General features: G+C 49.3%; 2 protein-coding genes across 4 annotated transcripts in view; one reads left to right on the top strand and one right to left on the bottom strand.

The window, feature by feature from the left end:
• ACOT11 (acyl-CoA thioesterase 11) overlaps positions 1–2989 on the top strand; it is a 54237-nt gene extending 51248 nt beyond the window's left edge. For all 3 annotated transcript variants that reach the window (XM_030870250.2, XM_060305206.1, XM_060305209.1), the window contains exon 16: positions 375–2989. In XM_030870250.2, the coding sequence (XP_030726110.1) occupies positions 375–530 (156 nt within the window). In that variant the 3' untranslated portion in view covers positions 531–2989. The remainder of the gene's footprint in view (positions 1–374) is intronic.
• Positions 687–13450, bottom strand: FAM151A (family with sequence similarity 151 member A). Its single transcript, XM_030870383.2, has 8 exons — positions 13336–13450; positions 11659–11805; positions 6302–6454; positions 5153–5312; positions 3494–3718; positions 2609–2748; positions 1721–1864; positions 687–1360 (listed from the first exon to the last, which is right to left on the bottom strand). The coding sequence occupies exons 1-8, from the start codon at positions 13448–13450 to the stop codon at positions 687–689; spliced, it is 1758 nt and encodes a 585-aa protein (XP_030726243.2).
• Between the last annotated feature and the right edge of the window lie 12003 nt (positions 13451–25453).

The following is a 25453-nucleotide window of genomic DNA, read 5'->3' as shown; positions in this document are numbered from 1 at the left end:
GCTCCTCAGGGCAATCCTTGGGCTTATTCTAACTTGCAGATGGCCCTAGAGCACCTTCATTTAAAAAAGGGATTCTGTGCTGGGCTCTGGAGACCCAGCTCCGGTCCTCCAGGGCCTCCCGGCTGGCAGGGGAGACACGTGATGACAGTAGTGTGTGGTGACAGAGGGAAGCCAGGGCTGTCAGCACCCGGGGTGGGGGGGAGGGGTGGAGGGGGTCACACCCGCCAGTCACGCAGTCTTCTAAGGCCTCAAGTGCTGACTGGTATTTGCTGCCTTCCTAGCAGGCGACAAGGCTGCCTCCCGCCCGCCTCACGTCCACTCAGCTCCCCCCCCCCACTGCCCCGCCTCCCTGAGTGTGGCTTCCCATCCTGCAGGTGTCCTACTATAACCAGGCCACCCCAGGCTTTCTCAAGTACGTGACCACCAACGTGACTGGCCTCTCGTCTGCGTTCTACACCACCTTCAAGGCTTGTGAGCAGTTCCTCCTGGACAACCGCAACGATCTGGCCCCCAGCCTCCAGACCCTCTAGGCATCTTCAGCGGCCACCTCACGCCCACCTCCCACTCCATGCTGCCCTGAGGACACACACGCAGGGCACTGAGGGAGGCAGGGGCATTTATTCCTTCCTGCCACCCCCGTGGGAAACCTGGACCCAGGGCTCCACCAGCCCAGCTCCCCTGGGTGGTCACTTTCTGCCAACGTCCACCAGCAAGTCTTGGTAGGAACTCTGGGGTAGCCTGTAGTAGACTCGGGTCCTCTCCACGGCCCTGGCTGCCAGCAGCACTGCCCGCACAGATGCATAGCTGCCCCAGCCAGGGCTGTGTTCCACTGTGACAGTGGCCCGGGGGGAGGCTGCCAGCAGCCTGGCCACGACTCCAGCCGCGCTCTGGCCCAGCGGCCCAGCCTGAAGCTGGAAGGACACGGGTTGCCAGAGGCCCTGGCACAGCTCCAGCATATCTGTGAGCAGCTGTTCCCTGTAGCCACTGCTCAGCACTTCCTCGGGCCAGCCTGGTGCCACTGTCACATGGGGGAAAACCTCGGCCACAGCTGTAAGCAGCTCCCTGCCAGTCACGTAGCCAGGGACCACAAAACTCCCGTGGGAGATTGTGGCCCCGACCCACACAGGCCTAGGCAGGTGGCCAAGGGTGGAGAGGGTGGCCAGTGTGGCCAGGGATGGCCGGAGGGCCGTGGGCTCTGCTATGTGCACATGGATGCCCCAGCGTCCGGCGCGCGTGGCCAGCTGCAGCAGGCAGAACTCCAGTGTCAGGACACGGCCATCTGGAGCACGTACGATGGGCACAGGGTCCCCAGCTGCAGGCTCCAGGAGGCCAGCTTCCAGCAGGATCATGCCTTCTCTGTCTGGAAGAGGCAATGGAGGCAGCAGCGGGGCAATGGGATCTGTCGATCAGATCTGGGTTCCAGGTGGAAGGACTGCTTTATGACTGTGCCCGGGGCTCGTCAGAATGATACAATGAGTTGCTAGCTCGGCTCTGGGCCCTTGCCTGTGGCTCAGCCCTGGGGCCCATGTCCACCTCTCTTGCAGCGTGTTGTGACTGAGGGCTCACAGGTGCTGAAGGCCCGGAGCCCCACACTTTTGACAGCGCTGTACTCCCTACCTTGCAGCCATGTTGCTATGGTAACGGAGATCTGAGGCAGCTTCCCCAAGTGTAGGAAACTTGTGGTTGAGCTAGGAGCACAGGGGCTGCAGGTGGACCTTACCTGGGAGTCGCACTGTCGCTGTGCTCCTGTTGCCCTGGATGTCAGGAACCAGCCACTCCACGCTCAGACCCTCATCCCCAGGGAGTTGGAGAAAGGGGATCAGGCTGCCTCCCGTGTAGTAGCTTTGCTTCCGTGAGGCGTTCACTGTGGGGCAAATTGCCAGGATGAAGAGCCCTTCTGTGCACCGCGCATCCTCTCTAAGCCTCACAGCAAGCTTCCTGGGAGCTGTAATTCCCTGTTTTCTAGATTACAGGTGATTTGCCCAAGGTCCTACAGCCAGTAGGCAGGGTTGCTGGGATTGGAACCTGATGGAGCCAGGTCCGTCTGACCCCAAAGCTGGTATTCCTCCCCCTCACCAAGATGGCTCCCAAGGCAGGAATGTTGGGTCTGATGGGTCCCCTTTGAGATGGCCTAACTGCAGGCTGTCCTAGGTTTGGAGTCAGGGGAGTGAGGTGTTTGGACAAGGTAGTGTCCGCATCACTGATTAGCAGGTACAGTGGAGGGGCCATTCTCTGAAATGCTAGAGTAAACCTTAGAGGAACTGTATTACAAGGGGAAGCGTATGGGGTTTGGAATTTGCTGGTTCCAGTAGGAGCTGTGCCACGTTCAAGCTGAATGACTTTGTATAAATTACCTAACTGTTCTGAATCTCAGTTTCCCTATCTGTAAAATGGCATCCCTGCTTCACAGATCTATAAAGCTTAGCATACTGTACTGGGGTCTGGCATACAACTGGCGCTTAAAACGATTCCTTCCTCCCATCCCTCCTAGGATTTTCCCCTTCCAGTGCCCCATCCCACCTAACTCTGCTGCCGTGTCTACCAAGTGCTGCCCTGTGCAGAATCCGGCCCCACCGCCCTTTCCCACACTGCCCAGACCCCTCCCTACTGGCGAGCTGCTTGAACTGGGACAGGAGAGGCTCGAAGAGGTCATAGTAGACTTGGTGGGTGGCGGTGTTGTCCCGGACGTAGAGGAGATCGTCCACTGACACGGGGTCTGAGGTGGCCTGCCACAGCGTCAGGCTGTACCTGGGGTCCAGAGAGCCAGCTCAGTGCCTGCCTGGGCCCAGCAGCCCTCAGCCCCACTCCTGTGCTCAGAGCTGGACCCGAGCTGGGCAAGGGGGGAACACTACCCTGCTTCCTGGGGGCAGAAGAAGCCACAGAGGCCTCAGGAACGATGACTGAGAGTAGAGACTGAGAAGGAGGGGAGATGGACTGCCCTGCCTCCTCATTTGGAGTGTCTGTTTCTGGGTCCTGTCTTAGGAAGGAGACAAGGACAGAAGAGACGGGCGCAGGGGGTGGGGCTAGAGGTCAGGTATGAAGAGGGGAAGGGGGCGGCCTCCAGTGGGGAGAGGCTGAGGAATGTGGGGCAGCTGGGGACAGAGTGCAGGGGTGGGGATGGGGCTTCCTCAATCCCTACAGAGCTATCTTGGGGCAGAGGCTATAGGTGCAATCTGGGCAGCCCCAGGGAACAGCTGGCTTCCATGGGAGGAAGCTGTGGGAGGCAAATTGTGTCTCAGTGTAGACACTTTCCAACGGGCAGAGTTGTCTGTCAATGGACGGGCTGCCTCATATGATAGTGAGCTCCCCATTACCGGAGGCATACAAGCAGAAAGCAGGGACATTGTAGAGGATGTGAGCACCAGCAGAGGTTGGACCAGATGATCAATAAGACCCTTCTAGCCATGAGCCTCTGGGATCTTCTGGGGGCATCAGTGCCTGGGAGCGGGTTTGGAGGGAGTGGGAGCTGTGGCAGGGGCCTGCGAGTCCTCACCTCTCAGATTGTCCCAGCAGCCAGCTGAAGTGGGGCCAGGCAGCCCGTACCATGACAGCCCGCACAGGGAAGGTGACCTTCTGTGGCAGTCCTCCCACCAGCCCCTGCATCTTCTTTACCATGGCTCGGGTATATGTCCCGTTTGGGAACAGGGGCAGGTAGAGGGTGGTCCAGCCTGGAGACAGGGTTGCCTTAGAATACTTCTCCTGGACCAAGGCCAGGAACCTGCAGAGAATCAGAGATGCTGGTCTTTTAGAGCCCCTTCCTCATCTCCCAGGTTCCCATCACAGTGCTAAGAAGAGGCAGGATCTCTTGCATCTATGATATAAGAGCACAGTCCTAAAGAACAGAAATGGCTTGCTCAAAGTCCCACAGTAGGGCATGGACTTTGGTGTTGAGGAGGTCTGGGTTTGGGTCCTGATTCTGTGACCTTGGGCAGCTCACCCAGCCCCTTTGATTCTCAAAGATGGCATCCTTTCAGGCAGGACAGGCCTTCGTAAACATACCCACATGGACGGGGGAATCTAAAGCCCCAGGTGTGGGATGTGGGTTCTCCCAGCTGTGAGAGTCTCTGAACTTTCATATTTTATTTAAAAATTTCATTCAGATTTTGCCTTAATGCAAATTTTAATAGGCAAATAATGTTACCCTCTCCCCAAATTATTGAGTAATTTTCTTCACTCCAAGAAGGGGAACCATTATTTATCTTGGGCCACTGACTACATTTTCAAACTGCTGCTTTCCAAATGCACCTCAGTTTGAGAATCGTGATAAATATTGGACAGACGGATTGTTGGCTGACTGGCTGCAAAGATGGATGGATGGATGGATGGACGGTAAAGAGCGTGGAGGTTAGAGTCAGATGGGCCTGGTTTTGAATCTTTCCTCTGCCAATTACTAGATTCAGGCAAGTCATTTAACTTCAGTGAGATATTTCCTGTATTAATAAAATGAAAATAATATTACCTACCTCATTCTCAAGTAAGAGTTAAGTGGTATTCTACAACTAGAGTACTTAAAACAGTGCCTGTGACACATAATAAACATTCAACAGATTGTGCCTCAGTTATTGTCAGCTTTCTCATCTGCAAAATGGTGAGAAAAAATGCTCCTAACCTGGCATTGCTATGTGAAGATCAACTCAGATGTATGCTCTCCTTTTAAGTGGCCCTTTGTAAACTGGAGCACACCGTGAAGCTGGTGTTACACGAGGGCGGTTGATGGCAGTGCTGGGATTTCATGCGGGGCTAAGGAAGGAGTCAGTGCTTTAGACTTTTCTAGCAGGCCAACTGTTGCCCTTGTCACTGGACCAGGCCCTGTTTGCCCTCCAGGAATAATCACTGTAGTAAGGGTGACAAACTGTAATCCAACGGTGATAGTCCAACGAAATCAGGACTGTTAGGAGAAAGTGTGAGTGAAGGCCCTCAGCGGCCTTGGATGTCAGGGAAGTTTCTGGGACAGGTAATGACTGGGCAAAGGTTCATCAGGAAATGGGGGAAAGGCATTCGAGGCAGAGGGAATAGCACGTGTGAAGGCTCAGAGGTCAGACTACATGGTGTGACTGGAAGCAAACTCAGCAAAGGTCCCCTGAGCACCTACTGTGCCAGATGTTGACAGAAGAGGATTGGACACAGCTGGGGCAGAGAGGCGAACACTCACTGTGTAGCATTGACTTCTATCGGGATGGCCATGTTGGGGCCCCTCAGGATGTCGGCATTGATCCACACAGGCCTCCGAACTCTCCCCTCGTCAGTCAGCCGCCGCAGGAGGTCCAGGGAGGGGCCCACGGCCTTGATGCTCTTGAAGTCTAGTTTGATGCCTGTGGGGAGAGGGCCAAGGGCTTGGGGAACTGGTCCCTCGTGCTCAAGGAAGAAGGAAACAGAAGACATGACTTCCTGGGACAGAGAGAGCAGGTATGGTATGTGTGTTGGGGGCAGGGAGGGAAGACAGGGACCAGATTCTCGCTGGGTGTGAAGAAGGGTTTTCAAACAGGCAGAGCTAACCTGGAGAGAAAGGACTTGCCTCTGTAGGAATGAGCTCCCGTCCCCCATCATCAAGGGGAGGAAGCAGATGACGGGTAAGGGCTTGGGACTTGGGGCAGGTTCAGGGGTTGTCAAGCATCGGATGAAAAGGGACTGTGATTCTTGGACAGGCAGGCTCAGAGGGTCCTAAGCCACCTGAGCCTGAACAGCAGGAGATGAGGCTGAGAAGTTAGAGCAGGATGTTGCAAGACAGGCCAAGGAGATCACACTTTGTCCTGAGGACAATGGGGAGCCATGGAGGGTTAAAGCAGGGGAGTGACGTGACAACTGGCATTTTGGAAAGCTCACTCAGGTAGGGGCTGAGTTTGGAAGCAGGAAGCCACTGAGGAAGGAGGTCCAGGAGAAAGATGATGTGACTGGGACTGGATCAGGGGGTAGGCTTCAGGGTTAGAATTGGCAGGTGCAGCAGCTGAGCGGATGTGGGGGATGAGGGAGAGACATTAGGGTGATGCCTGGATTCTGACTATAACTGGCAAAGAGACATGGGAGGGGAAGGTGGAATTTGGCTTTTGAGCATGTTGTAACCAGTTCCATGGATTCAGGGCCCAAACATGTTTGGCCCTTTGCAGCTTACCCTGCACTTTTATATCCCTCGTCTCACTGATCTTCCCCGAGCCCAGGCCTCTAGAGCGGTGGGCTGGAAAGCCAAGGCAACGAGCAACTCCTGACGAGCACTGGACTAGCTTCCTAGTGGAAGGACCCCTGCACATGCGGCCTGAGAACCAGAGGGCTGGGCAGCTGGGGAGGGGCTGAGAGAGGTCCTTACCCTTCTGGGAGGAAGCCAGCACGGCCTCCAGCCACTGCTGTAGGGTGTTGTCACTGTAGATGGCTGGGGGGTGCGCCATGATGGGGACCCCTGTCTCATTGACTGTGCCGAGCCCTTCTACCGTGACGTCTGCCTCCAGGGCCACAGCGTCACCTGTGCAAGAGGACAAACTCCATCTTGATTGGTTCCTTTTTTTTTTTTTTTTTTTTGCTGCACAACTTGTGGGATCCTAGTTCCCCGACCAGGGATTGAACCTGGGCCCCGGCAGTGAGAGGGCCGTGTCCTAACCACTGGACCGCCAGGGAATTCCCAGATCATTTCCTTTTTTAAAGCAATTTTTCTCATCATCAAAGTATTACACATTTATTATAGAACATTTGGAAAATACAGAAAAGCAGAAAGAGAAATATTCGCCCACATTTCTAAATTTTTGCTACGAACAAATAATGGTGCATATTTTATTCTGATTTTCTGATTATTTTTTATCCTGACTTGAGGAAAGCATTTCCATCATAGTTCATTTTTTAATGTATTTTCTTCCACTTTTATCTATTTATAGTTTTTACACAGTTGGGAATACTCTGCATTTATAATTTTAATCTTTTTCTTTCAATAGTGACACATTTTTTACAATCTTTTCTATGTTTCATTAAAAAAAAAAAAAGCTGCAAAAACCCGATTGAGGGCACTCACCCTGCTTTAGTTAGCCACTCTCCCATTCCTGAGACATCCTAGTAGTTTCTAAATTTTTGCTACTAACAAATAATGATGCATGTTTTATTCTGATTTTCTGATTATTTTTTATCCTGACAAGGAATTTGAGTCAGGGCCATGCAGGGTGTTTTTAAGGCCCATACTAACAAATTACTGTCTAGAAAAATTCTTCTGACTCATGTTCCTGCCAGAAATACGTAAGCTGGCCCATCTCCGGCACACTTACAGCACTGAGCATCGTTATTTTTATCTTTTAAATGCACACAGTTAACTCCATCAGGTGGCTGTGTGATGCCTGTTCCGAGAGTTCAGTCCAGGAGGGAGCTGAGGCCTTTCAGTGAGTAGCAGGCCAGAATGGTCGGCCAGGGTCTCTGTCTAAGGAATGGAGTGGAGGGCCGGCGGGGTCGCTCTCAGCTCCTGCCCCATCACAGACAGTTGGCATCAGAGGGCCTCTTGTGTTTGACACTCACAGCCTCGTGACCTGAGCTCTGCTCCCCTCCAAGTCCATTCTGCACACGGCCACTAGAGTGAGTATTCCAAACACGTACCTGATCGTGTCACTTCTGTTAAAAAATCAAAACGTCCCCGCCCGTTGTCCTAAGAGTCCAAGCTAAATGCCTTACCATAGTCTGTGAGGTCCTGCATGACCAGGTCTGGCAAACTTTCCCATCTCATCTCGAGTCCCTCTCTCCCTCAATCTCTAGCTTCCAGCCACTCCTGTTTCTCCAACGTTAATGTGCACACAAATCACCCAGGAACTGTTAAAATGCAAGTTCTGCTCAGTAGGTCTGGGGTGGGGCCCAAGGTGTCTGACAATCTCCCCCGTGATGCCCATGCTGCGGGTCCGTGGCCCGCACTTCGAGTATCGATGCTCAAATATCTTGTCTTCCCTTCTCTGGGCTCTTACACATGGCTGTTGTCTTGGCAACACTTCCCTCCGCAGCTTTACTAGGCCACCTCCAGCTCATCCGTGGGTGTTGGCTTAAAATATCAAGGAGGCCATCCCTAAACCACACATCCAGTCTAAGTTAGGTTGCCAGCTTCTCCTCTTGAGTGCTCAGCCCCCATGTAATCACTCATTTAGCACCAGCTTTCCTGAGTGTTAGTGTCAGGGAGCAGGATCCGGGTCTATGTTGCTCATCACTTGGATTTCCAGTGCCAAGACAATAAAAGGCCTAAAAAAGGAGCTTCAGAAATGTTTGCTGGATGATAAAAGACTGAATGAATGGGTGATAGAAAAGTTAAGGTCAACCAGAGCAGGTTCAGAAAGGTGATAGCGCTTGCCCAAAGTCGCAGAGAATTTTTGCAGATTTCTTTAAAATCTAGGTGTCTGGATTTCCAGGAGGGGGAGGAAGCTGAGTGCCAGGCTGTCCCCAGCGCTGAGCCAGGCGCTTTGCATTGTCCCACTTCATCCTCATATTATACCTCCTGCCCAGAGCTCTGGACTTCCTGGAGTCCTCACTGGCCAGATGGGGATGAGCCTCCCTGGACTGTGACTACAGGACATGGACATAAAGGCACGTTGTAAACTGTGAAGGGCTATATGAAGGTAGCCTTTATGTTTATGGCTTGAACACAAAGCACTTTCTTTTCTTAACTTTCGGTTACCTGGGAATGCAAAGAGAGGGGTCCAAAGAGTTTGGGGCCCATCAAGGCCCAGAGAAGCCAGGCCCGAGGGGGCAGCTGGGCAGATAAGAGGGTAGTTCAAGAGAAAGAATACTGGCCTTCCCTGGTGGCGCAGTGGTTGAGAGTCCGCCTGCCGATGCAGGGGACACGGGTTCGTGCCCCGGTCTGGGAAGATCCCACATGCTGCAGAGTGGCTGGGCCCGTGAGCCATGGCCGCTGAGCCTGCGCGTCCGGAGCCTGTGCTCCACAACGGGAGAGGCCACAACTGTGAGAGGCCCGCGTACCGCAAAAAAAAAAAAAAAGAAAAAAAAAAACTGCTTAAAAAAAAGAGAGTGGATACTGAGGGGTCTTCTTCCCCATCTAACGGGAGCCAGTTCCGGTCTGGGGAGGGTGGGGGCACGCTGGGCAGGAGCCAGGGCTGGAACCCAGGTCTCTGCGGCCCGGTGAACCTCCGATGCTGCTGCCTTGCTTGACTTTCACCAGCTGCCTTCCTTGAGACACTGTGAGCCCCTTGAACACAGGGCCACCTCTCACTCATTTCTAAACCTCCTCCTGAGCTGGGTGCAGAGTAGGGGCCCAGCAAACGCTCAGTGAAGTGGACTAAAGACTGATGGACCTGACCTGCCTCCTTGCGATTGCCACCTGGATCCAGCTTCCTCCCGAAGTCTTCTCCCTTGTCATTTACCCCTGTTGTGTGCCTTCCAGATGCTGAATCTGGGGGGCCAACTCACTTGGTTGGGGGTGTGAAGGAACAGGAGATGAGGAAAGGATCAGGTTTCTGCAGCCACAGTAAGAGTCCTGGTCCTCAGGGGTGCAGTCAGGTGGGGAGGAGTGATGCTCTCCAGAGGGAGCCCACAGGAAGTTACCAGACACTCCTTCCCCTCCCCCACATGCCAGGAGCTCTATGCATCACGTCTGGCAGGAGGGCGCTGTGGCTGAGTGTGCAGATCCTGAACCCAAGGCTGCTAGCTTCCAGTCCCAGCTCTAACACCTGCAAGCTGTGTGATCTTGGGTAGGTTACTGGACCTCTCTGTGCTCCCTGTCCCCTCGTTTACTAGAAGTAAATAATAAAATATCCTTTGTTAGGCATTCACTAAGTATTAATTATCATTTACGTGGAGTAGCTCACTTAACTAGGGTGAGCACATGTCCCCATTTGCCTGGGATAGTCTGGTGTATTCCTGTTGTTTCAGCATAATTATTAATACTGTCCTCTTTCACTATCAAAAGTGCCCTGGTGTGGATGATAAATGATATGGTCACCCTACCAGCCCACATTTTGCAGAGGGAAAAACTGAGCTGCAGATGGGTGAAGTCACCTGTCCCAAATCACTCCTCTGGTAAATGATAAAAGGTAGAATTTGAACCCAGTCTGTCTGCCTCCTAGGCCTTTGCTGTGGCCCCTCCCCTCCACATGGGTGTCCAGTCACGTTCAAGGTGACTTCACCGGCCTAACCCTGGCCTACCATTGGCTCCCCCCCGAGGGTCTCCACCTCAGTTGTGGAGCCACCCTCCTCCCAGAGACCTACCTCAGGGGCCTAGCAGGACCCTCAGGGAGAAGACTGGGCCTGGGGCCCTCCGCACCCCTGCAGCTATGCTAAGGGGTGTCTCTGCATGCTCCACGCTGTTGGGCACTGCCTGGTTGGGGCCCTTAGCTTTCTTCTTGGCCAAGGTCCCAACTTGGTGGGGCCTGATCCTTTACCTGCTGCCCCAGGGCTGACCTGGGATGAGCCTGGGGCTGGCAGATCCTCTTTGCTTTCCCTCAGGCCTTATCTGCCAGATAAGAGCCCTCCCTCTTGCCAGGGAGTTCTCTGGCCTCTTATCACCCAAGTCTGGCCATTAGCCACCCGATCCTGAAGCAGCAGCAAACTGGCTCCACCCAGCCTGTGGTGGCCTCTCCTCTGCTGACCACCAAGCCTGCCTCCTCCAGGAAGTCTCCCTAAGGACTCATTCATTCATTCAGCAAACCTTTCCCAGATGCTCATTCCCAGGCTCTCTGCTGGTGACTCTGCTGGAGTAAGAGCCAGAGGCCTGGCGCCTAGGTCTTGCTCTGCTTCAGACCTACTGTGTGACCTTGGACAAGACCCTCTGGATCTCACTTTCCTAAACTTGAGGGATTTTGGTTGAGCAGTGGTTCTCAAAGTGTGATCCTGGGGCCAGCAACATCAATGTCACCAGGGAACTTATTAGAAATGCAAATTCCCAGGCCCCACCCCAGAACCACTGAATCTGAAACTCCAGGGGTGGGGCTAGCAATATGTTTTCTGAAGCACGCTCAAATTTGGGGACCCTTCCTTTCATCTCGAATAGTCACTGCTTTAGAGTGTACAAGCACATACATGAACATGATCTAATGAGCTTCCCCATAGTCCTGGAAGAGTGATCTTCCCTTTTGAACTGGGCCAGGCATAATGCAGTGGTTTAGAGCGTGGGAGCTGACCACTGGGTGCTCCAATGCTGGCTTAGCCACTTTCAAACAGTGTGACCTTAGTGAAGTTAGGTAAGTCACCTAACTTTTCTGAGCCTCCATTTTTCTCCTGTCGAATGGCACCCACAAAACAGGCTGCTGGTAGTCCCAGGAGACCCACGTGGAATGTGAGTGTGTGTCCCCACCGGGAGTGGTTGCCCACTGGCTGCCGTAATCATTCTGAATCAGAGGCTCAGGAGTTACACAACTTGCTCAGGCTTGCACAGCTCGTTTTTGGTAGCGCTGGCACTCAAACATCTTCTGGCTCTTTAGACTTTGAGGACAAAGGCCTCCTTAGCAGGGAAGCTGTCTCCTGACAAGGCCTGAGAGGAAGGGCAGGATGTGACCTTGGAACCAGACATCTCTGCACAACCTGAGCCAGTCACTTAACCCCTGAGCCCCCACTTTCTCAAGTGGAGGATGGCAAGAACGCGGCGATACCCATCCTAATGCCACCTCATAGGTAGTGCTGTCTTAGCCCCACCTCTGCTCTCCCTCCATTGCCTCCACCTCTGCCCCGGCCTGCCCCAGTTCTGGCAACTGGACTTACTGCTGAGGGCAGCCCTCATCTCCTTCTGGCTGTTGGCAGCATGGTACCAGGTGACTAGAAGGCCGTCGTGTTGGCTGATCTGACCCAGGCTCAGCAGGTAGTCCAGCATGTCCGCGTCGGAGCGGCAGACCGCATCCTGCTCACAGCCTGCAATCAAGGCGAAGGGAACTGTCAACGTCAGTTCTTGCCCCAGACCAAGACTCTCATCCGTACATCCTACTAACCCTCCTTGGGCCCCGGGGAGTATCTAGCACACCATCTAGCAGAGACGGTGGACCCCAGATTCATCAGAGCTGGGAGAGAGAGAAATACGTGGGGTCCTGGGCACAAAGATGCTCTGAACCAGCCTGCAGATGTTGGGAAGTTCACTGATAAGGGAACGTTTAAGGGAGACCTAGAAGGATGGGTGTGTAACTTTGACCAAAATAGGGGCCTAGGTTATTTCAGACACAGAGAACAGTATAAGCAAAGGTTTGACCATAGGAAATATATGGTTGCCTAAAGGAATGGCCATTGGCCTGGTACAGAATGCAGAGAAATGGAGCAGGGCAAGATGGGAAGAGGGCTGTGATCCCGTTGTAAATGGCTTTGGGCGCCAGCAAAGGAGTTGGGTGTGTGCTGGAGACAGCAAACTAGGTTTATGTTTAGAAAGATCTCCTTACACAGTGGTTAAGAGTCTGCCTGCCAATGCAGGGGACACGGGTTCGAGCCCTGGTCCAGGAAGATCCCACATGCCACAGAGCAACAAAGCCTGCGTGCCACAACTGCTGAGCCACGTGCTGCAACTGCTGAGCCCACGTGCTGCAACTACTGAAGCCTGTGTGCCTAGAGCCTGTGCTCCACAGCAAGAGAAGCCACTGCAATGAGAAGCAATGAGAAGCAATGAGAAGCAACGAATACACTGCAATGAGAAGCAATGAGAAGCAATGAATACACTGCAACGAAGAGTAACCCCTGTTCACCACAACTAGAGACAGCCCACATGTAGCAATGCAGACCCAACACAGCCAAAAATAAATAAATAAATAAAAATTTAAAAAAAAAAAAAAAAGGAAAGATCTCCTTGGTGGCAGACCGAGCATGGGCTGGTGTGAGCAGGCTGGCAGCGGAGACTGTGTGGGAGGGGGAGGGCTGCTGCAGGGGTCCCGCAGGAGACAGAGGCTTGAGAAGTCATGGTGGGCAGGGATGGAGGGTAGAGGATGGGAAGGAAGAGCCTCGAGGCACAGGACTGAAGATAAAGGCATGAGGCAGGAGGAAGAGAGGAGGCTGCTCCCAGGTCCCCGTGTGGATGGAGGACCCTTCACCGGGAGAGGGTGCAGAGGGGAGAGGGAAAGTTCAGCTCAGTCAGCTGAATATGAGATGCCTGCATGACCCTCTAAGAAGGAATGTTCATCTGGGGGCACAGAAGGAGGTCTGGGCTGAAGACCAAGGTTCATTGGTCCTCGGGTAACTGAAGCCTGGTAAAGAAGGAAGGGAAAGTTAATGGGACTGTCTGCTGGGAATCAAGTCTTGGTGGGGTTGGTGATGGGAGGGGCAGGTAGAGCTGTGGATGGAGGAGAGTCTTGGTAGGGAGGGGAGAGGAGGCCATCAGGGCTGTCAATGAGGACAGAACCTTCTTGGGGCAAGGAGTGAGGGATGGGGGAAGCCGATCAGATGGCATGACTGGGAAGCTCCTACCTGGCAGGATGCCCTGCTGCAGAGAGAAGAACAGGATCATCCCGATGGTGAACACAAGAGCCACACTGGCACTGCTGACAAGGGCCCACTTCGAGCACCCCTTCTTGTAGGCCATGATGACCCTCTCTGGGAAATGCCCCGCACTCCTTGCGGTGCAGAGTCTCCTGAGGCTCTCAGAGCTAGGATCAGATGGGAGGCAGGAGCCTTAGCAGCACCTAGTTGTCCCCCAGCGGGCCAGGAAAATGTCCCAGAAGACAGTTCCCGAAGTCCCTCCTACCTTCCCGCCCTACTCCTCCTCCTCTCTCTCTCCCAGGATCTTAACGGGTCAAGCAGAAAATCCTGCCACCTTCAAAATGACCTTTGAGCACATTAAGAGTCAGCAGAAGATGTTAGACTGAGCCCCACCTGCTGCCTGTCTGCCCCTGCCTGGGAGTTGGGGGACCAGAGATCTAGATCCAGCTTGACTTTACTTTCCTGAAGACCTGGAGGTTTTCTGCCCCTGCATAAAAGGAGACACCTAGATGGTTCTTCCCTCTTTCTGCCCTGCCCCAGGGAGTCACAAAGGTCAGGCAAGGGTGGGCGACAAGGACAGATTAGATCTGCCTGAGGAATATGAATTTTCCTTCTATCCCAGATAGATTATCTACCTGAGATTGAAAGTGGTAGGCCTGGAGGGCAGGGGGGAAGATGGCAGAGTAGAAGGACGAGCGCTCACTCCCTCTTGTGAGAGCACCGGAATCACAACTAACTGCTGAACAATCATCAATAGGAAGAAACTGGAACTCACCAAAACAGATAGCTCACATCCAAAGACAAAGGAGAAGCCACAATGAGATGGTAGGAGGGGCGCAATCACAATAAAATCAAATCCCATAACTGCTGGTGGCTGACTCACAAACTGGAGAACACTTATACCACAGAAGTCCACCCACTGGAGTGAAGGTTCTGAGCCCCACATCAGGCTTCCCAACCTGGGGGTGCAGCAATGGGAGGAGGAATTCCTAGAGAATCAGACTATGAAGGCTAGCAGGATTTGATTGCAAATCAACAGGACGGGGGGAAACAGTGACTCCACTCTTGGAGGGCACACACAAAGTAGTGTGCACACTGGGACCCAGGGGAAGGAGCAGTGACTCCATAGGAGACTGAACCAGACCTACCTGCTACTGTTGGAGGGTCTCCTGCTGAGGCAGGTGTGGCTGTGGCTCACAGTGGGGACAAGGACACTGGCAGCAGAAGTTCTGGGAAGTACTCCTTGGCGTGAGCCCTCCTAGAGTCCACCATTAGCCCCACCAAAGAGCCAGGTAGGCTCCAGTGTTGGGTTGCCTCAGGCCAAACAACCAACAGGGAGGGAACCTAGCCCCACCCATCAGCAGACAAGCGGATTAAAGTTTTACTGAGCTCTGCCCACCAGAGCAACACCCAGCTCTACCCACCACCAGCCCCTCCCATTAGTAAACTTGCACAAGCCTCTTAGGTAGCCTCATCCACCAGAGGGCAGAAAGCAGAAGCAAGAACTACAATCCTGCAGCCTGTGGAAGGAAAACCACATTCACAGAAAGATAGACAAGATGAAAAGGCAGAGGACTTTGTACCAGATGAAAGAACAAGATAAAGCCCCAGAGAAACAACTAAATGAAGTGGAGATAGGCAACCTTCCAGAAAAAGAATTCAGAATAATGGTAGTGAAGATGATCCAGGACCTTGGAAAAAGAATGGAGGCAAAGATTGAGAAGATGCAAGAAATGTTTAACAAAGACCTAGAAGAATTAAAGAATAAACATCTAGAAGAATTAAAGAACAAACAAACAGTGGTGAACAATACAATAACTGAAATGAAAAATACGCTGGAAGGAATCAAGAGCAGAATAACTGAGGCAGTAGAACGGATAAGTGACCTGGAAGACAGAATGGTGTAATTCACTGCCATGGAACAAAATAAAGAAAAAAGAATGAAAAAAAATGAAGGCAGCCTAAGAGATCTCTGGGACAACATTAAATGCACCAACATTCGCATTATAGGGGTCCCAGAAGGAGAAGAGAGAGAGAAAGGACCTGAGAAAATATTTGAAGAGATTATAGTTGAAAACTTCCCTAACATGGGAAAGGAAATAGCCACCCAAGTCCAGGAAGTGCAGAGAGTCCCAGGCAGGATAAACCCAAGGAGAAACAAACTGAGACACATAGTAATCAAATTGGCAAAAAATTAAAGACAAAGAAAAATTATTGAAAGCAGCAAGGGAAAAACGACAAATAACATACAAGGGAACTCCCATAAGGTTAACAGCTGATTTCTCAGCAGAAACTCTACAAGCCAGAAGGGAGTGGCATGATATATTTAAAGTGATGAAGGGGAAGAAACTACAACCAAGATTACTCTACCTGGCAAGGATCTCATTCAGATACGACGGAGAAATCAAAAGCTTTACAGACAAGCAAAAGCTAAGGGAATTCAGCACCACCAAACCTGCTCTACAACAAATGCTAAAGGAACTTCTCTAAGTGGGAAACACAGAGGAGAAAAGGACCTACAGAAATAAACCCAAGAAAATTAAGAAAATGGTCATAGGAACATACATATCAATAATTACCTTAAACGTGAATGGATTAAATGCTTCAACCAAAAGACCCAAGCTCGCTGAATGGATATAAAAACAAGACCCATCTATATGCTGTCTACAAAAGACCCACTTCAGACCTAGGGAAACATACAGACTGAAAGTGAGGGGACAGAAAAAGATATTCCATGCAAATGGAAATCAAAAGAAAACTGGAGTAGCAATACTCATATCAGATAAAATAGACTTTAAAATAAAGAATGTTACAAGAGACAAGGAAGGATACTACGTAATGATCAAGGGATCAATCCAAGAAGAAGATATAACAATTACAAATATATATGCACCCAACATAGGAGCACCTCAATACATAAGGCAACTGCTAACAGCTATAAAAGAGGAAATCGACAGCAACACAGTAATAGTGGGGGACTTTAACACCTCACTTACACCAATGGACAGATCATCCAAACAGAAAATTACTAAGGAAACACAAGCTTTAAATGACACAATAGACCCAATAGATTTAATTGATATTTATAGGACATGCCATCCAAAAACAGCAGATTACACTTTCTTCTCAAGTGCACATGGAACATTCTCCAGGATAGATCACATCTTGGGTCACAAAATCAAGCCTCAGTAAATTTAAGAAAATTGAAACCATATCAAGCATCTTTTCTGACCACAATGGTATGAGATTAGCAATCAATTACAGGGAAAAAAACGTAAAATCACAAACACATGGAGGCTAAACAATATGTTACTAAATAACCAAGAGATCACTGAAGAAAACAAAGAGGAAATCAAAAAATACCTAGAGACAAATTACAATGAAAACATGACAATCCAAAACGTATGGGATGCAGCAAAAGCAGTTCTAAGAAGGAAGTTTATAGCAATACAAGCCTACCTCAAGAAACAAGAAAAATCTCAAATAAACAATCTAACTTTACACCTAAAGGAACTAGAGAAAGAAGAACAAACAAAACCCAAAGTTAGTAGAAGGAAAGAAATCATAAAGATCAGAGCAGAAATAAATGAAATAGAAACAAAGAAAACAATAGCAAAGATCAATAAAACTAAAAGCTGGTTCTTCGAGAAGATAAACAAAATTGATAAACCATTATCCAGACTCATCAAGAAAAAGAGGGAGGGGACTCAAATCAATAAAATTAGAAATGTAAAAGGAGAAGTTATGACAGACACCACAGAACTACAAAGCATCCTAAGAGAATACTACAAGCAACTCTATGCCAATAAAATAGAAAACCTGGAAGAAATGGACAAATTCTTAGAAAGGTATAACCTTCCAAGACTGAACCAGGAAGAAATAGAAAATATGGGCAGACCACTCACAAGTAATGAAATGGAAACTGCGATTAAAAATCTTTCAACAAACAAAAGTCCAGGACCAGATGGCTTCACAGGTGAATTCTATCAAACATTTAGAGAAGAGCTAACACCTGTCCTCAAACTCTTCCAAAAAATTGCAGAGGAAGGAACACTCTGAAACCCATTCTCTGAGGTCATCATTACCCTGATTCCAAAACCAGACAAAGATACTACAAAAAAAGAAAATTACAGAGCAATATCACTGATGAACATAGATGCAAAAATCCTCAACAAAATACTAGCAAACAGAATCCAACAACACATTAAAAGGATTATACACCATGATCAAGTGAGATTTATCCATGGGATGCAAGGATTCTTCAATATATGCAAATCAATCAATGTGATACACCATATTAACAAATTGAAGAATAAAAACTATATGATCATCTCAGATGCAGAAAAAGCTTTTGACAAAATTCAACACCTGTTTATGGTAAAAACTCTCCAGAAAGTGGGCATAGAGGGGACCTACCTCAACATAATAAAGACCATATACGACAAACCCACAGCAAACATCATTCTCAATGGTGAAAAACTGAAAGCATTTCCTCTAAGATCAGGAACAAGACAAGGATGTCCACTCTCACCACTATTATTCAACATAGTGTTGGAAGTCCTAGCCACGGCAATCAGAGAAGAAAAAGAATTAAAGGAATACAAATTGGAGAAGAAGTAAAACTGTCACTGTTTGCAGATGACATGATACTATACATAGAGAATCCTAAAGATGCCACCAGTAAACTACTACAGCTAATCAATGAATTTGGCAAATTTGCAGGATACAAAATTAATGCACAGAGATCTCTTGCATTCTTATACACTAATGATGAAAAATCTGAAAGAGAAATTAAGGAAACACTCCCATTTACCACTGCAACAAAAAGAACAAAATACCTAGGAATAAACCTACCTAGGGAGACAAGAGACCTGTATGCAGAAAAGTATAAGACACTGATGAAAGAAATTAAAGATGATCCAAACAGATGGAGAGATATACCATGTTCTTGGATTGGAAGAGTCAACATTGTGAAAATGACTATACTACCCAAAGCAATCTGCACATTCAATGCACTCCCTATCAAATTACCAATGGCATTTTTTACAGAACTAGAACAAAAAGTCTTAAAATTTGTATGGAGACACAAAAGACCCCAAATAGCCAAAGCAGTCTTGAGGGAAAAAAACAGAGCTGGAGGAATCAGGCTCCCTGACTTCAGACTATACTACAAAGCTACAGTAATCAAGATAATATGGTACTGGCAGAAAAACAGAAATGCAGATCAATGGAACAGGATAGAAAGCCCAGAAATAAACCCATGCACCTATGGTCAACTAATCTATGACAAAGGAGACAAGGATATACAATGGAGAAAAGACAGTATCTTCAATAAGTGGTGCTGGGGAAACTGGACAGCTACATGTAAAAGAATGAAATTAGAACACTCCCTAACACCATACACAAAAATAAACTCAAAATGGATTTGAGACCTAAATGTAAGACCAGACACTATAAAACTGTTAAAGGAAAACATAGCAAGAACACTGACATAAATCACAGCAAGATCTTTTTGATCCACCTCTTAGAGTAATGGAAATAGAAACAAAAATAAACAAATGGGACCTAATGAAACTTCAAACTTTTGCACAGCAAAGGAAACTACAAAGAAGACGAAAAGACAGCCCTCAGAATGGGAGAAAATATTTGAAAACGAATCAATGGACAAAGGATTAATCTCCAAAATATATAAACAGCTCATGCAGCTCAATATGAAAAAAACAAACAACCCAATCCAAAAATGGGCAGAAGACCTAAATAGACATTTCTCCAAAGAAGACATACACATGGCCAAGAAGCACATGAAAAGCTGCTCAACATCACTAATTATTAGAGAAATGCAAATCAAAACTACAATGAGGTATCACCTCACACCAGTTAGAATGGGCAACATCAGAAAATCTACAACAACAAATGCTGGAGAGGGTGTGGAGAAAAGGGAACCGTCTTGCACTGCTGGTGGGAATGCAAATTGATACAGCCACTATGGAGAACAGTATGGAGGTTCCTTAAAAAACTAAAAATAGAATTAGCATATGACACAGCAACCCCACTTCTGGGCATATACCCAGAGAAAACCATAATTCAAAAAGACACATGCACCCAATGTTCATTGCAGCACTATTTACAATAGCCAGATTATGGAAGCAACTTGAATGTGCATTGACAGACGAATGGATAAAGAAGATGTGGTACATATATACAATGGGATATTACTCAGCCATAAAAAGGAACGAAATTGGGTCATTTGTAGAGACGTGGATGGAGCTAGAGTCTGTCACACAGAGTGAAGTAAGTCAGAAAGAGAAAAACAAATATTGTATATTAACGCATGTATGTGGAACCTAGAAAAATGGTACAGATGAACTGGTTTGCAGGGCAGAAATTGAGACACAGATGTAGAGAACAAACGTATGGACACCAAGGGGGGAAAGTGGTGGTAAGGGGGGTTGTGTGATGAATTGGGAGATTGGTATTGACATGAATACACTAATATGTATAAAATAGTCAACTAATAAGAACCTGCTGTATAAAAAAATAAATTAAATAAAATTTAAAAATTCAAAAAAAAAGAAAAAAGGCAGGGGAAGTTGGTAGGAAAATAAAATGAAAAGAAAGGGATAGGCCTGGCATGCTGGCCTGGGTTGCTGCAGGCCACTCCTGAGTCCACAGGGAAGGGACTGAGTCACCACCTGGCACAGAGGGTGTCCTGTGGGCCCCAGTGTGGGAAGGCAGTTAGAGACTGTCCCTATTTCAGGGACCCTGGAGTTTAAATGAGTCCAAGAATTACCTGTAATGTGCACAGGGACTTGGGCTTAGAGAGGTGCACAGAGAAATCCAGCAGGGTCCCTGGTGACTGACTCGAGTGTATGTGTGTAGGAGTGACTGGAAGGATGCCCAGGTGGGCAGATGGAGGGAATCTGGGAAGCAAGCAGCAGGTCAGGAGGGAGTTTGGTTCAGGCCTCCTGGAGTCCTGGGGGCTCTGTGTCATCCCTGAAGAGCTGTCCAGGAAGGAACTAGATATAGAGAGGTCTGGGGCTCCGGACCAAACATGAAGGTGTGAGCACCATTTCCTGCCCAAGGCAAAGAGAGAAGGGGGTGGAGGTAGACCTTTGGAGACCACTGACTTTAGGGATGATGGGGGAAGAGAAATCAGTCAAGCATAGTGGGACAGAACCAGCGAGAGGTTGGGGAGGGGTCCCGGGAGCCAATGAAAAGGTCACTTTGAGAAGAAAGGGGTGGTCATCTGTGCCTGGAGATGGAGGCCCATAAGGACAGCAAGGTCCTGCCAGATTCAACAATAAGAAGAGTAACGGTGATATTGGAGAGGGCAGCGTCCACGGACTCCATTTACAACGGGATCGTCACTCTTTTTGATTACAGTATCTAATGCCAATGCTGGACAAATCTATTTTTCGAAAGAAAAATCCAGAACTTAGCTCTTACAATTGACCAGGGCTCTCCACATACAAACAGCCCTCGTTTTAGAATTGTGTGCTTATTTAGTCTTTGTGACACTCTTATGGGGGAAGCATCACCCCCACTTCTCAGATAAGGGAGCGGGAGTGGGTCAGCAGCAGAGCTGGGGGATATGAGCCTGGGTCTTTCCGCCCAGCAGGCTGTGTGTTGCCTGCCCCTGGGAAGGATGCTGGTGAGTTCTGAGGCACTGAGCTTTGCTGCCTCTCTCGGCTCTGAGGCCTCTGCAGGCTGCCCTGGAAGAAGAGGAACTTTATCCAGCTCTGGCTTTTGGCAGGAGGAAGAGCTCTGGGATGGACTCCAGGCTGCAAAGGACTCTACTGCCCATGACACTTCTCATAAGACAGATAAAGGATGCCCCACTCTGTGCCCGGCACTGTGCTAGCTCTGGAGACCCCCTGGCCCCCCATGACATATAGTAAGAGAGGAGAACCTGAGGGTTGTCAGGGACTCCAGCATCTGAGAGGTGGAGCCACTGTTCTACAGCTGGCGCTGCAGGAGCGGGCTCACAGCCTATAAAGATGTGCTATTAATAGCAGGGCCTCCAAGGCGGGGCATGATGGATCAGGAGACACAAGGGGATTGGGAGCACAGCAGAGGAGCCCCGACCTCCTGCGTGGGCCAGGCGGTTTTCAGGGGAGGCATGGAGAACTTGGAGAGCCATGTGGGACTGGGGCTAGGGAAGGATGTCCTAGACAAGGGGGTAGCGTGTGCGGAGCGAGCAAGCCATGTGGGAGAGGGACTTGCTTGGGAGGGCAGTAGTGCAGTGGCACTGGATCCCACCAGGTGGGAGACAGGGGTGCTCGGGAGGGGAGGCTGGCGAGGCGAGCAGGTCTGGGTCACTGATAAAGAGCTTGGCACCTGGAGGGCACCTGTGGGACAAGCATGAGAAAGACACACTCAGCTTTGATTTCAGAGAATGATTCTGGAAGTTGGTATTGAGATATGGCTGAAGAAGGCCTGACGGTCCCTAGCACCGGGGACATCCAGTTTTATCATCCCCTATACCTCCCCATCCCTCCATTCCCTGCATGGAGCCACAAGACTTCCCATGCCATTCTCCTCAGAACAACCACAGGCCCACAGAGGCCCAGCCTCTGTTACCTGATTACTTCAATCCCCCTGCCCTTACCTGAAAACTGGGTTCACCTCTTGTCGGTGTCAAGTCAAAAGACACAACCAAGCCAAACATCCGGAGAAGGAAGGATTTATTACTTGCAGCAAGGAGAACACTTGCTTTCCCAAAGGAGTGTTAAGCTAAGGGTACATGCATATTCATGAGGGGCTTGAGCAGAGGAGAATTCAGCATTGAACAGAGGCAAAGGTCAACAGAGTCCAAGCTTAAACTGTTTGAAGTCATGAAGGTCAGGAAAGGTCAACATCATCCCATCCTCCACCTGGGTGGGGGCCTTAGTTCCTGCAGAACTCAAAGATTGTTACTGTATCCCTTGAGAAAGAACTAGGACTCTGTTTTATCTGAACTACTGTTTTTTTTTTTTTTTTTAACTTTTTTACATTGGAGTATAGCCGATTAACAACGCTGTGATAGTTTCAGGTACGCAGCAAAGCGACCCAGCCTGTTTCCCGACTGCTTTTCCTTTGTTCCTGCATTCCCTTACTTCCCTTAAGATTGTTGATTACTGAGACCTGTTCAAGGGCAAGCATTGTGGCCGGGCTTAGATCACAAAATGGCTTAGGCCAAAATGGCTTCTCTCATGTCAAGAAAGCCGTGCCTGGGATTCCCTGGTGGCGCAGAGGCTGAGAGTCTGCCTGCCGATGCAGGGGACGCAGGTTCGTGCCCCGGTCCGGGAAGATCCCACATGCCGCGGGGTTGCTGGGCCCGTGAGCCATGGCCGCTGAGCCTGCGCATCCGGAGCCTGTGCTCCGCAACAGGAGAGGCCACAACAGTGAGAGGCCCACGTACCACAAAAAAAGAAAAGAAAAGAAAGCCATGCCTGGTTCTGTTTCTCTGGGGCTCCCCTCACCTATCTGCTTATATCCTCCACCTATATGATAGGGAGAAAAAATAGAGGTTATTAGGAAGCACCCACATTTCAGATATATGGAGCAGCGGTCTTCAGAATCTTTAGAGCTGGTGCTGCAGGAAGTTCTGCCCACTGCGCCCTAAGAGCTTCTGTGAGGCTGTGTCGCCCCACACAACCCCACCCTCCCCACCCAGAATCCCATCAGAGTGTCGGGAAATACAACCTTGAAGTACCTCAGTCAGGAAAAATGATTGATTGTTCCTGAATCCAGGGCCCCCCTAGCACTAGCCAGGGCCCCTGAGCTCAGGGGAGAATCCCACCTGAGGCATTTAGAATCCAGATGTAGTGTTAAGGCCATGGGAGAAGAGATGCCACCCCTAACCATGGGTAAAGCGTCTGGGAGGCTTCCTGGGGGAGGCGGCATTTGACCTGGACCTTGAAGGATGGGTATGATTGCTTAGGGAGAGTTTTCCCCTTATAAAAATGGTACAAAAAAGATATTGGAAAATTTGGAAATATGGAAAAAGAAATTATCATTCTTTAAAAATAAACAAAGAGATTCACCAACCAGATATAGCTGATTGTTTTCATTCTATTGAAGACCTGTCCAATCTTTTTCAACGCAGCACATTTATTACTGGAACTTTTGCTTTGCTTTGCTTTTTTGGTGGGCGTGTTTTCTATTGCTGCTGTAACAAATTACCGCAAATTTAGTGGCTTAAACAACACATCTTTAATCTTACAGTTCTGGAGGTCAGAAGTCTGAGATAGGTTTCTCTGGGCCAAAATCAACATGTTGGTATGGCTGGAGGCTGGAGGCTCTAGGGGAGAATCCGTTTCCTGGCCTTTTCCAGCTTCTAGAGTTGGCCTGCATCCCGTGGCTCCTGGCCTCATTCCTCCATCTCCATAGCCAGCAAGGTTGGGCATATTATCATCTCTCGGTCTCACTTTCTTCTGCCTCCCTCTTCCACTTATAAGGAACCCTGTGATTACATTGGACCTACCCAGATAATCCAGAATAATCTCCCCATTTTAAGGTCGGCTACTTATTAACGTTAATTCCATCTGCAATCGTAATTCCTTTTGCATATAAAGTAATACGGTCACAGGTCCAGAGCTTAGGATGTGACTGTCTTTGGGGGGCCATTATTCTACCTACCATGGCAAGGTTTGGCTGTTACTGCCCTTTCAGTCTTTGGGGTTCCACTCCTTGTGGGGGGCAGCATGGCTAAGTGCACAGGCCCTGGGCTGCCTGCACTCCCTTCCAGGCCTGACACCCGCCAGCCGTGTGATCTAGGGCTTTCTGTGCCTCAGTTTCTCCATTTATTAGCTTGTAGGACTGTTGTGAAGCTTAAATGAGTAAATCCATGTAAATTACTCGGGACAGTACCCAGTACAAACCAAATGCTTGATAAAGATGATGTGCTGTTGCACGTGTATATACAATTTAACAAATATGAGTTTGCATTCTGCTTTTTTTTGTTGTTGTTGTTTTTGTTTTTGCGGTACGCGGGCCTCTCACTGTTGTGGCCTCTCCCGTTGCAGAGCACAGGCTCTGGACGCTCAGGCTCAGCGGCCATGGCTCACGGGCCCAGCCACTCCGCGGCATGTGGGATCTTCCCGGACCGGGGCATGAACCCGTGTCCCCTGCATCGGCAAGCGGACTCTCAACCACTGCGCCACCAGGGAAGCCCTGCATTCTGCTTTTTTTCACATATATAATATGAGCCTTTCCCTATACGATTGTAATTTTCATTTTCATTTTGTCCCCCCTTTGGTCTGTTGGCCAGACTTTTTTTTTTTTTAATTACTAGTGTTGTCTAATATGCAGCCCAGTGTTGTATTTTGGGCTCAGGAACTGAACCTGAGTGTCCATCAGCCTTCTCCATTTTTATTTTATTTTTAAATTTTATTTTATTTATTTAGGCTGGGCTATGCGGCATGCGGGGTCTTATTTCCCCGATCAGGGGTCGAACCAGCAACCCATGCACTGGAAGCGCAGAGGCTTAACCGCTGGACTGCTAGGAAAGTCCCTGTAACTTTCACTTTTAATAGATGCATAAAATCTCATTCAGTGGCTGTTTTCATAGTTTACGGAGCTATTGCCTTCCATGTTGGATACCTGGACTGTTTACAATCTTTTACTAACAGGCAAATGCTCCAGTGAGGATCTCTGGCCACATTCCTGATTATGTTCTTAGGCCAGATCCTCAGAAGTGGAATTGCTTGGTCAGAGAGTAAGCACATTTTGAAGGCTTTTGGAATCTGCTGTTAAAATTTCATTCCAGGGACTTCCCTGGTGGTCCAGTGGTCAAGACTCCACTCTTCCACTGCATGGGGCGCAGGTTCGATCCCTGGTCAGGGAACTAAGATCCCACACACCGAATGGTGCGGCCAAAAAAAAAAAAAGAAAATTTCATTCCAAAAGATTTACGTCAATGTGGAGCCGCAGGGCTGGGTGGGGTTTCCACTGGAGGAGATGCAAAGAGAAAGTACCATTCCAGATAACGGGCAGGATGACCCAAGGCTCAGAGTGAGAGAGCACAGGACGCCCTAGGGGAGCCGGAAAAAAGACTGACTGGTCATGAGGTCTGAGTGAGCAGCGGTGGGGCTTAAGGCTGCAGGGCGGAAAGAGTCATGTTTGA

This window comes from Globicephala melas, chromosome 1 (genome assembly GCF_963455315.2).
Source record: "Globicephala melas chromosome 1, mGloMel1.2, whole genome shotgun sequence".
Taxonomy (NCBI): domain Eukaryota; kingdom Metazoa; phylum Chordata; class Mammalia; order Artiodactyla; family Delphinidae; genus Globicephala; species Globicephala melas.
The sequence above is the reverse complement of the archived record's forward strand: the minus strand, read 5'-3'. Positions and strand labels throughout refer to the sequence as shown.

Bases quoted from the DNA above. Each gene is read 5' to 3' on its own strand.
- FAM151A (XM_030870383.2), bottom strand. From the start codon at position 13,450: ATGGCCTACAAGAAGGGGTGCTCGAAGTGGGCCCTTGTCAGCAGTGCC. The intron at 6,455-11,658 runs GTAAGTCCAGTT...CCTCTTGCACAG, and splicing joins GATGAGGGCTGCCCTCAGCA to GTGACGCTGTGGCCCTGGAG. The intron at 3,719-5,152 runs GTGAGTGTTCGC...GATTCTCTGCAG, and splicing joins ATAGAAGTCAATGCTACACA to GTTCCTGGCCTTGGTCCAGG.